This window comes from Dreissena polymorpha, chromosome 16 (assembly GCF_020536995.1).
Source record: "Dreissena polymorpha isolate Duluth1 chromosome 16, UMN_Dpol_1.0, whole genome shotgun sequence".
Lineage (NCBI taxonomy): Eukaryota > Metazoa > Mollusca > Bivalvia > Myida > Dreissenidae > Dreissena > Dreissena polymorpha.
Window position 1 is genome coordinate 28,206,947 of NC_068370.1, and position 13,367 is coordinate 28,220,313.

The 13,367-nt window shown below is 35.6% G+C and overlaps 1 protein-coding gene across 2 annotated transcripts in view; it reads left to right on the top strand.

The window, feature by feature from the left end:
• Window positions 1-13,367, top strand: part of LOC127862668 (dual specificity testis-specific protein kinase 2-like) — a 55,350-nt gene that overhangs the window by 30,202 nt on the left and 11,781 nt on the right. For both annotated transcript variants that reach the window (XR_008040729.1, XM_052401878.1), the window contains exons 4-7: window positions 4,340-4,489; window positions 10,008-10,087; window positions 11,701-11,782; window positions 12,485-12,568. Coding sequence is in view for 1 of the 2 variants with exons in the window: in XM_052401878.1 (XP_052257838.1) it covers window positions 4,340-4,489; window positions 10,008-10,087; window positions 11,701-11,782; window positions 12,485-12,568 (396 nt within the window). In the remaining variant the exon portion in view is untranslated. The remainder of the gene's footprint in view (window positions 1-4,339; window positions 4,490-10,007; window positions 10,088-11,700; window positions 11,783-12,484; window positions 12,569-13,367) is intronic.

Sequence of the window (13,367 nt, forward strand, 5' to 3'; positions counted from 1 at the left end):
ATTGTATTCATCCGATCTTCACCAAACTTGGTCAGCAGTTGCATCTAGTTGATATATAGGCCAAGTTCGAATATGGGTCATGCCGGGTCAAAAACTAGGTCATAGGGTCAATTAGTGCATTTTCAACGGCGCCACTTTGTCCGGACTCTAATTCAAATTGTATTCATCCGATCTTCACCAAATTTGGTCAGAAGTTGTGTCTAGATGATATGTAGGTCAAGTTCAAATATGGGTCATGCCGGGTCAAAAACTAGGTCACGAGGTTACTTAGTGCATTTCAAGCATTTAGCATGGTGTCCGCTCTCTAATTGAAGTAGTTTTCATCTGATCTTCACCTAATTTGGTCAGAAGTTGTGTCTAGATGATATGTAGGTCAAGTTTGAACATGGGTCATGCCGGGTCAAAAACGAGGTCACATAGTGCATTTCAAGCATTAAGCATGTTGTCCGCTCTTTAATTGAAGTAGTTTTCATCTGATCTTCACCAAATTTAGTCAGATGTTACATCTAAGTGATATCTAGGTCAAGTTCAAATATGGGTCATGCCGGGTCAATAACTAGGTCTTGAGGACACTTTCAAGCATTGAGCATGGTGTCCAAAACCCTCGAACGGGCGTATCTTGTGACAGTTTGGCACTCTTGTTTATACATGTACTACAGTATTTTAACAATTTATTATAACAATGTTTTTATTTTTTGGCATGCCCACTAGCACACTGCTAACGCGGCATTGCGCGGCGGTCACTGATAAGAACGGAAAGTGTCTGCATTTACCGACTAGGCTAAAGTAATACACGCCGGGGGAATTAGCGAACGCGGCGTAACGCCGAGCGTTTTATCAAGTTCACCTCGCTCTTCCAATGCCGCGTGATCACTCGCTAGCAGAAAAACCCGTGGAGGGAGCGCGGTTTTTTGGGAAAACGCGTGGAGTGTACTGTATATAACATTACCATTTAAGAGAATATTTCAGCACTCCGCACATAATTAGTCAGAAAAGCCCTTAGGAATTCTTATGGAACACTGCATAGATTTATTATAAAAAAAAATGAGTTGTAACATTTCGAAAGTGTTTCAAAAGTGTTGTTAGATTTTTATGAAGTCAATTGGTCGGTACTGGTAGGTCATAATTTAAGAAATTTGTCTTGCAATATATTTTGCATGATTTCAGAATCCAAATTTTTCTTGTGATATTGAATTAATTTGAATTGGTACTACTTCAGGTGTAGACTATTGTGCTGGTTTGAATTACTTTGCGATGTCACAGGTTACTGGTTGATAAAATTGCTATGGCTTTGTCACAGTTTTAAGACTTACAGCAAGTTAGTTATTATAAGTTATGACATCAGAGATTGGATTGTATTACCATATTATAATAAAGACAGTAAAAATTTAGATTACATGGTACAAGCCTGGTACCATCCAGAAATTAGTATTTGGAACACCAAACCACATAAAAATCTGCACATACATGTATGTATGCAAATGTCACATAACTTCTTGTTGGTCATTTATCTTGTCTAGGAAACAATCTGAACAACATATTAAACAACAAACAGGAATCAAGTCAAAACCAACAAGTGTCAAGCCATAATGTGAATATAATACAGAATATTATTGAGTTGTAAGAATTGGTTGTGATTGTCAACGTGGTCAGCATTTCACGTGGTATCAATAAGTCGTAGCCTTACAGACAGGGCAAATATGTAATAAAGTTGAGCATTTTATGTGAAATACACGTGTCTTGATTACCTATAATTGGATTTACTTGTCATGTAATGATTAATTACAGGTTACATTTTTGGTGATGTGGTTATTAATTGATGCTACTTAATCGATTACTACTTATCAGTGAATGTGACCAAGATAATGTTTTTGCTTTATTGCAATGGTTTGACCTTTGACCATCTCTGAAAGTTCAAAAGTCAGTTTCCTTAAACAAAAATGTTTTGTTAAACAAGGTAATTATTTGGAATGTTTCAGAATTGAAATGATTTTTGCTATAATTATTATCCTAATATGGTAATATGAACAAATAAATAAATAAAAATCTTGTCAGAAAACGCTGAGGACAAATAATTTAAATGAAATATTCTTTGGATGGTTTTCTAGCATATACATGTAATAATGTATATATGAGCGTCTCTTAGAAAACAGGGCAATCTGAACTGGCCAATGAGGGACGACATTTTCCACTTTGATGGTGTTTTTGTCTAAAATAGTCTATTCATTGTGAAAATCCAGTTTAGGTGGAAAGCGTCGTCCCTGATCAGCTTGCAGACTACCAAGGCTGATATTGGACTTCACGCACATGCATTATGCCCTGCCAAGGCTGATATTGGACTTCACGCACATGCATTATGCCCTGCCAAGGCTGATATTGGACTTCACGCACATGCATTATGCCCTGTTTTCACAGAGTGAGGCTCGGATATATTTGGGTCATTCTGCTTCTTGTAGTCCTTGATTATTTTCAACCCTGCTAAAGCTTACTGGGCCTTTCTTGTGTCCTTGTTCCCGGATACCTGGGTAGAACCAGTACTTCTTGAGAACACTTAGGCCTTTCTTGGTTAGCCAATAGCCAGTGCAGCATTTCCAGGGTACTCATGTGCCTCTTGTCTTCCTTGTTAAATTTAGATTTTTTTTTATTTAATAGTGAAAAATTCATAGTATCATCTAAAGTCCAAACGCTTTTTGCCCTTTCACAAGTTATCAATTGACAAGCTGTAAATTTCTTCCGTGTTGTTTAATACACATTTTTCAATGTGCAAGATTTCCCAAATAAAACCATACAAGTGGTAATCAATATTTTAAGATGCTTGAATGACCTGTCTGTGATTTTTATTGGGTTTTGAGTTTCCAAATCCCTTATAGAGAGAGATGGGAAGAGAGATGCAGATCAGTGAAGTTTGTTGCAGAGCAAGTCAGGAAGTAAGGAAGATATTTGTGAAGAAGGTCAAGTGTGTTGTACACACATTTGTTGTTTTTGTATTATTTGGTATGTTTACAGCACTTATGTTTGACATTGAATCAAGTTGTTGATATTGAATTAAATTCTGCCCTAAAATATACATGATCCTTTATGCGAACTAAAAGTAACAATGCTTTTAGGAACTGATGTTTATGCCAAAATGCAGCTGCAAAATTTCCAACAAAGAAAGATAATTTGTGTATGCTCCCAGTATTTACACATTTACTTATCAGTTTGTTTTTCTGTATGTTGGTCCTTACAAGGCTAACCCAACATGACATGTTTGGTGGTACTTCAATAATGCTTCCTAAAAAGCTTTGATACTAGCCGTAATGATGTCTTTAACCCTTTCCCACTTAGAAGCAAAGTGAAAATTGCTATGTGCAAACAGCATAAAACCAGAACAGCCTGCGAGTACCATGCAGTCTGTTCAGGTTTTATGCTCAGGTTTTATGCTGTTTGCTTCTCATCAGTAACTAAGGGTCGGAAATGAAGCCTTAAAAACTTGAATTTTGTAAGAAAGGTATTTAATTAAATGTATTTAAGTGGTAAAGGGTTAAACACTATCAACACAACCACATCATATGACCTCACTCTGACCTTGATTTGAACGACATATCTTGCACATTATTAACATGGTAGCTGATAGTTCAGTGAATGGCCTGGCAATGCCTGCCATTGACTTTAGGTGTGGTTGTAAAATAGATTGTAAAACCAATATCTATGACTGCCTCCCAACTTCATGACAGAATAGCCAATCATTCATAGATGTCAACTAGATGGACATTGAAAATACCAGTGTAAATAGTATTGACCACAGTCTCGAGGGATTATTTTGTCCTCTTTATGTTACTGATAACTATAGAGGGCTCTTAAATGAGTTACTGATTACAATAATAGATGTCCTTGATAACAAGTGCAGTGGTCTTTCACACATAACTGATAACTCTGTATTTAATTGCTGATAACATTAAAGAACTCTGTTATGAGTTACTGATAACAATAGCAGATGTCCTTTAAGTGTTATTGATTAAACAATAACAAATATTCCTTAAACATAATTATGTTCTTGATTAGGAAATTGTTATCCCCACGCTTTTCGAAAAGCATGGGATTATGTGGGTATCCCCGCCGTCCGTCCTGGCCACTATCTCCTCCTACACTATTAGCACTAGAACCTTAAAACTTACACACATGGTAGCTATGAGCATATGTGCGACAGTGAACTATTTGGAATTTTGATCTGACCCCTGGCTCAAAAGTTATGGGGGTTGGGGTGGGGCCGGGTCAGAGATTTTCACTCATTTTACTAACAACATGTGGCATGGGGATACACACATATCATTTTCATCCATATCTCCTTCCATTCCAGTTCATTGATGGTGGGGATCTGGAGCAACTTCTTGCCAATATCAAGGTCGAGTTGCCATGGACGGTTCGTGTCAGCATTGCACACGACATTGCAGAAGGCATGGCCTATTTGCACTCTCGCGGAGTCATGCATAGGGACCTCACTTCCAAGGTATTCTTTGAAACAGGTCGTTTTAGAAATATTGTTCATCTTATTGTTCTTTGCTTTTTTGCCAACAAATTAATAATTATTTGAAGGTATTATTCCCAGGTTAGGTTAATTGTTGGTTTTCAAGGAATTAACACCAAGATATTCCTGAAAACAGGTTGTTTTAGAAATAGTGTTCGGTTTATTTGTTATTTGCTGTTTGCAAAAAAAAATAATTTGATGGTCAAATGCCCAGGAATTTAACAAGCTAAAGTTTTATGTAATAATTATAGGCTTTAAAAATGTGTATAAGCTTTTGAATTGAATACAGACGAAAAGTGGATCGTTCAGACTTGTTGTTAGATTGCGCTTGGTTCTTTACTTGCAATTCTCATTATGTCTGACTATTGCAATTTCTAGTACAACAGTGCACACTTCGCAGCTTTTTTTTGTAAATAAACAGAGCTCTCTTTTAGCAATAAACACCGCTGTTGTTCAATACCCCATGATTGAACATGATGTTATTGTTTGCATTGTTGTTCAAGACTGCATGATTGATCTTTGTCATTTGTCACACAACAGTGGCATGCCACATATGGATAAGTGGAACAGAGCTAATTGATTTTAGCTATTTTAAATATAAAAAAACTGTAATAAAAACCACATGAATTTCACTCCATCCATCACACTTTTGGGGTCCATCAATAAAGGCCTAATTAGGCTTGATTTATCTCTTTCTGCATGGGACAATCTATTATCAAGACCTGAATGAATGTAAATATTTACATGACAATGAGGGTTCATTAAATACAGTGTAGTTAATTTATTTAAATTTGACCATTTGCTGAATTGTTTATTTTCCCCAAACACAGCTGGTCTTCTATAATTGCTTCATTCAGGTCTAATGAATGGGACTAGTGTAATAGTTGTTGACAAAAATTTATGTGGTTGTGTATAAAGAGTGATTTCTTGTTGTTATTTCCACAAGTTTGTTAATTGTCCTTTAGATTGAATACCTGACATTCATCTTTGATATAAATAAGTTTTTGCAGTGTTGACAATGTGTTTGTTCTAATTTGCTGAGCCAAACAAATGTCCTTAGGTAATATTTTAACGTTTCATTCTCGTATTCACATGTAGAATAATATTATCCAAAAAAGGAAACACTCAATAAAATATAAGACAGTATAAAGTTACAATGTAAATATTTGATCTCAAGAAAAGCTTATTAGATTCAGTTCCCTATAAAATACAATCCAAACGTTATAAAATAATACCCTTTAGCACCATGGTAGAAAAATATCTGGAGCTATGGGCTGGCATGCTGTTTGTTCCAGTATTGAGGTGCAAGTATGTAGATATAATCTATATTGGGGTGAAACACCAGATAATAGGGTCATGACTTGCCTTTCTGATTCTGAAACAATATCAAACCACAGAGTGATGCAAGTTTATGCTGTTGGGTTAAGAAACAGACTTCTGAAATTGTGGTTGTGTCTTAACCCTTTACCACTTAGATATGTATTTTGACACATTTGTAGTCCCTTAGAAAGTCCAATTTGATTATTAGATTCCAGTTTTAAAGGCTTCATTTCTTATCCTTAGATACTGATGAGCAGCAAACAGCATAAAATCTGAACAGACTGAGAGTTGCTCTGTTTCAGCAATTAATTAGGCCCAAACTTGTTTTGTGAATGTGAATAAATGGTTTCATGTAATAAACTTGTGCCATTGAGTTAGCCTATACTTTTTTTGCAAAACCACACCACTTACTGTATCTGATCTTTGATTGCTCAATCTAAAATAGTGACAAATGATTTCCTATCGCATCATGATCTATGAAACTTATAATTAATTTAGCGTTAAAATGAGGCTTCGAGTATACAATTTCCAATAATGTGAAATGTAATATTTTGTCCTTTAAACAAATGTATGTACATGTACAAGCATTAGAACACCTGTGGAATATAAACATCTTGCAAGGTGGTTAAGGTCATATATAATACTCTAAGTTGAGACAACATGTCTGTAAGAATAAGAATGCAAACTTTGGACTTTAAACTTTGAATAGTATGTCAACATATTTAAATTAATCCTTCTGTTGACATTCATGATATATACATTGGCTATTATGTTATTACTTTGTTAATGTAAGACGTCATTCAGTTACAGACTGTAATACTATGTTGAAGGTACCTTTGTGCAGATGTTATCAAATATCTTTCATCAATATTTGTACAATCGGTACAACAACCAAACTTGGCATAAGCCTTCAAGAGCATAACAAATTATCCACATGTATTATAATAAGTAAACAATGTCATCATTGTTTTCATTATTAGATTTATGGACTTATTGGACTCAGGATTTAGTTGGTCGTAACCTAAACTATATTCCTTATTACTTGAAACAATGGAGTGTGTCCATAATTTTGGTCACGACAAAATAAATCACAATTTTATTTTAATTCTCTAAATGTATCATAATTTTTTTTTGTGGTAACAGACTTTGTGCCATTATAACTTATCTCCTGAATGGAAAATTATATTAATAATTTTTTTCCACTGAATGATAAGCCCTTTCACTTTATGGTATTCCAGTTAACTTGTTTGTTATATTTCATATACTAAGTGATTTTTATTAACAGAGTATCAACACTTTCTGAGGCGCAATAAAATTAAAGAGATTTGAAGAAAACACACTATTTTCTTTACAGGCATAAATGTAGCTAAATTTGCACTTGTTGTCTCCCTACCTCAAAGGTCAAGGTCACACTTAGAGGTCAAATATCAAATTAAGCCATAAAACAGCTTGTTTGGACGGCACCTTTGTCACTTATCATGCACTTTTAAAATAACCTACCACAAATCACCACCATCAAGAGATAGCGTGTCGTTTGCAACAAAGATGACAACCTACCTTTAAGGTCAATGTCACACTTGGAAGGTCAGATTTGGTCATGAAGCAACTTGTCTTGACTGTAACTTCATCATTCACCAATTTATACCACAAGTACTCAGAAGTCCTGTGTAGCACCTTTCTCCTTACTTCAAAGATCAAGGTAACCTTCAAAGTTCAAATCAAACATTGTTTCCATCAACCAGGATGTGTGGACTGTTACTTTATCATTCATCATGCAATTTGAAAATAATGTACCACCGATATTAATATTATGAAGATGTTGTGTCATGTGTAACAACTGTATAACTACTTCAAAGGTCAAGGTCAAACTTTAAAGTCAGATTTCTATTTTGCAATAAAACAGAAAGACCAGATGGTAACTTCAAGGTATATCTTGCAATTTCACAACACATTTTCACAATGAGAAGAAAGCATGTCATGTGAACCAACTGTCTCCCTAGCTCAAGGTAATAATAAAGGTAAATGGTCAGCTCCAAAGTAAAAATTACAGGTCAATTTTGGCAAGTTACAGTGTGTGTGGAGTGTAACATCATCATTCAACACAGAATGTTAAAAATAATTAACCCGAAATGTTCAATGTGTGGACATGGCTTCTTGTAACAGGCATGACCAGCAACCCTGGGGCAATAGGTCAAACATAAGCATGGCCATCTTGTTAAATAATGATAAGTAATATTGACAGTGGGCTCCAGGGATTGCAGAAAGGCATTTAGCTAGTTTATTTATTTATACCTTCTTGCAGGGACAGTGTCTTACCATCAGACAGAGTTTTGTTGATCTACAAAGATAACCTTGCTCAAAATAGATACTTTGCCGTGAAGGGCTTTAAAATATAATAGAAAAAGGGAGATAAATGGTGACAATCTCAGACCTTTCCATTGACACTGGTTATGGCATTTGATTACAAAATTGCATGTTACAACATAAGAAGATACTGCTCACTCTGGGTTAAAAAATCTGAAGCAAATGTTTTGGCAAATTGCTGAAGCCATGTTGATAATGGGTGATTGTAATGGTTTTATAAAGGAATCCTCAGTAAAACAGAATTTTGTGTCAAGTGAAAGCAAAAAGAATAAGTAAATGTTGAAAAGTGTTCCTGAGTCCCACTTGACAAGAGGCCACCATGTTAATGCAGAACAGCATACAATTAATTCTTTAACATAAAATACCGGTAAAGCATAAGATGTTTGGAATTAACATGGTTGCCACAGATTACAGCAATATGTGAAAGACTTTACTTGGTGTGTAGAAAATACTAAACAAACTGTGAAAATGTTTCACATCTTAAATGATCTGTTTGACTGTTATTATGTATTTGTTATTGCCTTCAAATTACTTACCAAGCTGCAGACTGAAACACACATTAATGAAGTATTATTGGTATCAGCTGTTTTCTTTTAGCATCAGTGGAAAATTATTGTTCTTGGTACCTGGGTACTTGGAAAACTACAGGTGCCGGGCATTGTTCAAGGACATTATTTTCCACTTGCTATTTCCAGATAACTAATGTTGAATGTTTTGCTGATGGTGCCAACAACTGCTCCAAGGTTTTGCAGCATTGTTTGTTTTTGTAGCTGCATGGTTTAAATAGATTTTTGTCTGTCACATGTTGTGGTAAAACAGGTAGTTTCCAAGAACTGCACTGAAGATGCCACGTGCAAAGTCATGTCAACATGCATATGAGCCTCCCTTTGGGAAAATGAGACTCCATGTTTTCTTCAAGTCTATTGAAGAAGGGAATGACATTACCATCAATGTATTTTGTTCTTGTGCAGTCTGCACAGGCTAATTAGAGACAACACTTTACACTTTTATGAAATTTTTTGATTTATCCAGTATAGGCGGAAAGTGTCGTCCCTGATTAGCCTGTGTGGACAGAGGCTCTTTTTTGTGCTAGACTTCATGAGAACAACATGCTCAGTGTCAGCTTTTGTGATCACTTTTTGTCCATTGTTCATTGTCAACATTTAACTTATAAACAATTTTCCAAATGATAACCTTAGCTGAATTTTAAATTGGGTTGCATGGGGTCAAAAACTAGTTGACTCTATTAAATGGAAGATAAAGCTTGTGAACACTCAAGTTCTATGTTAATTTCTATTAATTTTTATTGAATATAAAAAAGTGATATAACTTTTAATCAACATTGTGAATGTATGTGCCAGCTATTTTCAATTTGATTTTAATGTTGTAAAAATTTCAACTAAAACTTATGAGGTACACAATTTATCATAAATACAAATGTTGTTTCTTGCATGTATTTTCTCAGTCTCATTCTACAAGTTGCAATTATAAAACAACAGCTGGCAATTAATTTATTTTCGAACATGTTTTATATTATAAAAACCATTTGGAATTTGTGGGGGAATGAATTTTGCTGGCAGAGTATGCCAAGTTCATTAATTATCGCATAACAAGCGTATTTGGTGTGCAAAATCATTGTATCTTGTTTTAAAACTGATTTGAAAACAGTTTCAGCTGCCAAAACAGTTGCCCACTAAGCTATATTTATATACCAGAAAAAATGAAAGCATCCGAAAATTACATTATTACGATAAGCAATTGCATCTCATGTACCCATTTTGCCAGCACTATCTTCATGCATGTTCTCTCATATCAGAACGTGCTCATAAGACGAGACAATGGCTACACTGCAGTGGTTGGGGATTTCGGACTTTCTGCAAAAATACCTGACCCTTTGTAAGTATCTTGCGTTCCCAAGTGATCTTGGACTGTGCGCTAAAATTGTTTTTAATTATCTTGGTTGTAAAAGCTTGCATCACAGAATAGGTAAGAACCTGTACCCCAACAAGTACTTGCATATGTCTAGACATGATTTGCCTTTGTATATATGATCTGAGCTCTGGGAAAACTTGGCTTAATGTATGTGCACCAATAAGTGTCATTAAAAAATAGCCTGTGCAGTTTTCACAGGCTAATTAGGGACAACACTTTCTGTTTTCATGGAATTTTTATTTCAAAAGAAGTCTTTTCTACACAAAAATCCTGTCTTTGCGGAAAGTGTCCTCCCTGATTAGCATAGTCTGCACTGTTTAACAAGGGGCCAACCTTAAGGCACGTGCTTTAAGCACCGTTTTCACAGAGCGCGGCTCAATGTTTTGCCAGTGTGATGAATAATTTTTGTTTCATGTAAAATTGAAAACAATATTTGCTGTACGTCTCCTCACAATTTTGAATAGACATAAGAGTCATGCTCTGTGAAAAGGGGGTTTAATGCATGTGCGTAAAGTGTCCTCCCAGATTAGCTTGTGCAGTATGCACAGGCTAATCAGGGACAACACTTTCCGCTTTTATGATATTTTTCATTCAAAGAAAGTCTCTTAGCAAAAATATAGTTTAGGCGGAAAGTTGCGTCCCTGATTAGCCTGAGCAAACTGCACAGGCTTATCTGGGAATACACTTTCCTCACATGCATTAAGCCCCCTTTTGACCGAGCCAGGCTCACACATATTCAGCATTTACTCGCTTAACCCTTTGCATGCTGGGAAATTTGTCGTCTGCTAAAATGTCTTCTGCTGAATTTCTAAAATTAGCATTTTCTTCCATTTTTTTTCAAAGAATACTATCAGAATAGCAAACAGTTTGGATCCTGATGAGACGCCATGTTCTGTGGCGTCTCATCTGGATCCAAACTGTTTGCAAAGGCCTTCAAAATTTGGTTCCAGCACTAAAAGGGTTAACTTATAAACAAGAGCTATATACTTGTTCTATTAGACCGATGTTTCTAGTTTGCAGTTTACTGTAGCAACAGGTACATTTCTATTTACTGTAGATTGCATTACATTTTGTACAAGCTTGTTCTCAGGTATTAGTTTGTTAACCTGAGTGTACCAAACTTTATGTTATTGTATTATAAGCAGACTGCCATTTAGAAGGATTCCCAGTTGGTTTACTATCCAAAGGAAGTATTATGAGTCTTGTAGATGTGTAATTAGTGTTAGAATGTTCTTGGATTCCAACTAGAATCTTTCTATAACTGAATAATAGCAAAAACATGGTAAAAATTAGCAAAGAAAAGAGCGGAATGGCAGCAAAGAGTTAAGATTAATTACCATTGTTCTTTCTAAATTCCTGATGAATATTTCTCAAAATTCATTTTTTTCTTTCAATATGAAATAATAACCTTTCAAAACAATTTATATGAAAGTGAAAAGCTTAAACACACTTCAAATGCATTACATTTGTTGAATATTTGCACAAAACAAGAAAGATAACTTCAGCATACCCTATGTCCAAGTTCCTTGTCCTTTTATATCAATAAGTCAGCATTTCATTGATTGAATGTTGTCCAGGAGCAAGAAGCAGCTGTCTACTGTGGGGTCACCATTCTGGATGGCACCAGAAGTCATCCTGGGCCAGAAGTACAATGAACTGGTAAGAAACTCCCTTCTATAGCTTAAAAAGCCTTTACATGTCAGATAAACACTTTGGCGTGTTTGAGAAACAAATTACATTTGCAGCCTTTGTAACTAGATTCATGTTTTCAGGCTTTCATTTCCAACCCTTAGATACTGATTAGCATTTAACAACAAACAACTTGAACAGCCTGCAAGTTACTTACATGGTGAAAAAATATGCATTCAACATGTAATTATAACTGGATTGTGTGATGAATGAATTTTTTTCCATTGCCAATAGTACCTCTGATTAATTAATACTTTTGTCAGTTGCTAGTATAATTGTAGGATCTTAGTACGGGTAAACCAGCTCCCCCAAGAAAACAGTTGGTTAAGCATATTGTCTGAAATAAGGTTGACAATTATGGAAAATCCAAGCTATCCAACAAACAAATGGGCTGTGCTCTGTGAAAATGGGGTTTAATGCTGGTGCATAAAGTGATGTCCCAGATTAGCCTGTGCAGTAAGCACAGGCTGATCAGGGATGCACTTTCCGCCTAAACTTTATTTTTGCTCAGACGAGAATTTCTGTAAACAAATAATATAATAAAAGAAGAAAGTGTTGTCCCTGATTAGCCTGTGCGAACTGCACAGGCTAATCTGGGACGGCACTTTACCCACATGCATTAAAACCCCTTTTCACAGAGCAGGGCCGAAATATTTTATGTTTTATATCCAGGCTGATGTGTTCTCCTATGGTGTGATCTGCTGTGAGATCACTGCCCGCGTGTCGTCAGATCCCGACAAGTTGCCAAGGACTAATGTAAGTGCAGGATGTAGATATGCTGACCTTGTTCAAGTAGCAAAATACATTAAACTGAATTACTTGACAACAAAGTGAGTTATTGTAATGCAGGATCATACATAAATACCCTCCAAATACAGACCTAGCGTTGGATACCATATGGGTGGTGGGTCATGGTCAGGTTTAGTTAATACAGAAATATTGTTCCCGCTCAATTACTAAATAATGAATTTAGCTACACTACAGTCATGAAATTAAATATCTGAATGCCATATACCCAGACCTTCATAGGTTTGCATGTACCATGCATGAGGTCAAGGTCACTGTTTTTTATATAGAAAATTAGATTATGCTTAGGAAATTAAAAAAAACAACATTTGTTTTATGACTACATGCATGGATGTTTTGAATCAAAAATTCATTTGAGATTGCAGATGGGTCAAGGCAATAAAGAATCTGTGCATCAAGTTGGATTACAATTGCTCAATTTTTAGCTCGGCATTTTCGGAGAAATCCGAGGTATTGTCATAGCCAGCTCGACGTCCGCGTCGTTCTTAAACCTTAACATTTTGTTAAGGTTTTGAACATTGGCTCTAAAATCAAATTGCTTCAACCTACAGCTTTTAAACTTCATATGTAGATGCACCTTGATGAGTTCTACACGCCACACCCATTTTTGGGTCACTAGGTCAAACGTCAAGGTCACTGTGACCTTTAAAAAAGAAATAAATTAATAAATTCTGACAAGCTTTCATTGATTCATAACTGCACCCGTAGCTGAGCGTGGCACCTGTTATGCGTTGCTCTTGTTGTTTTT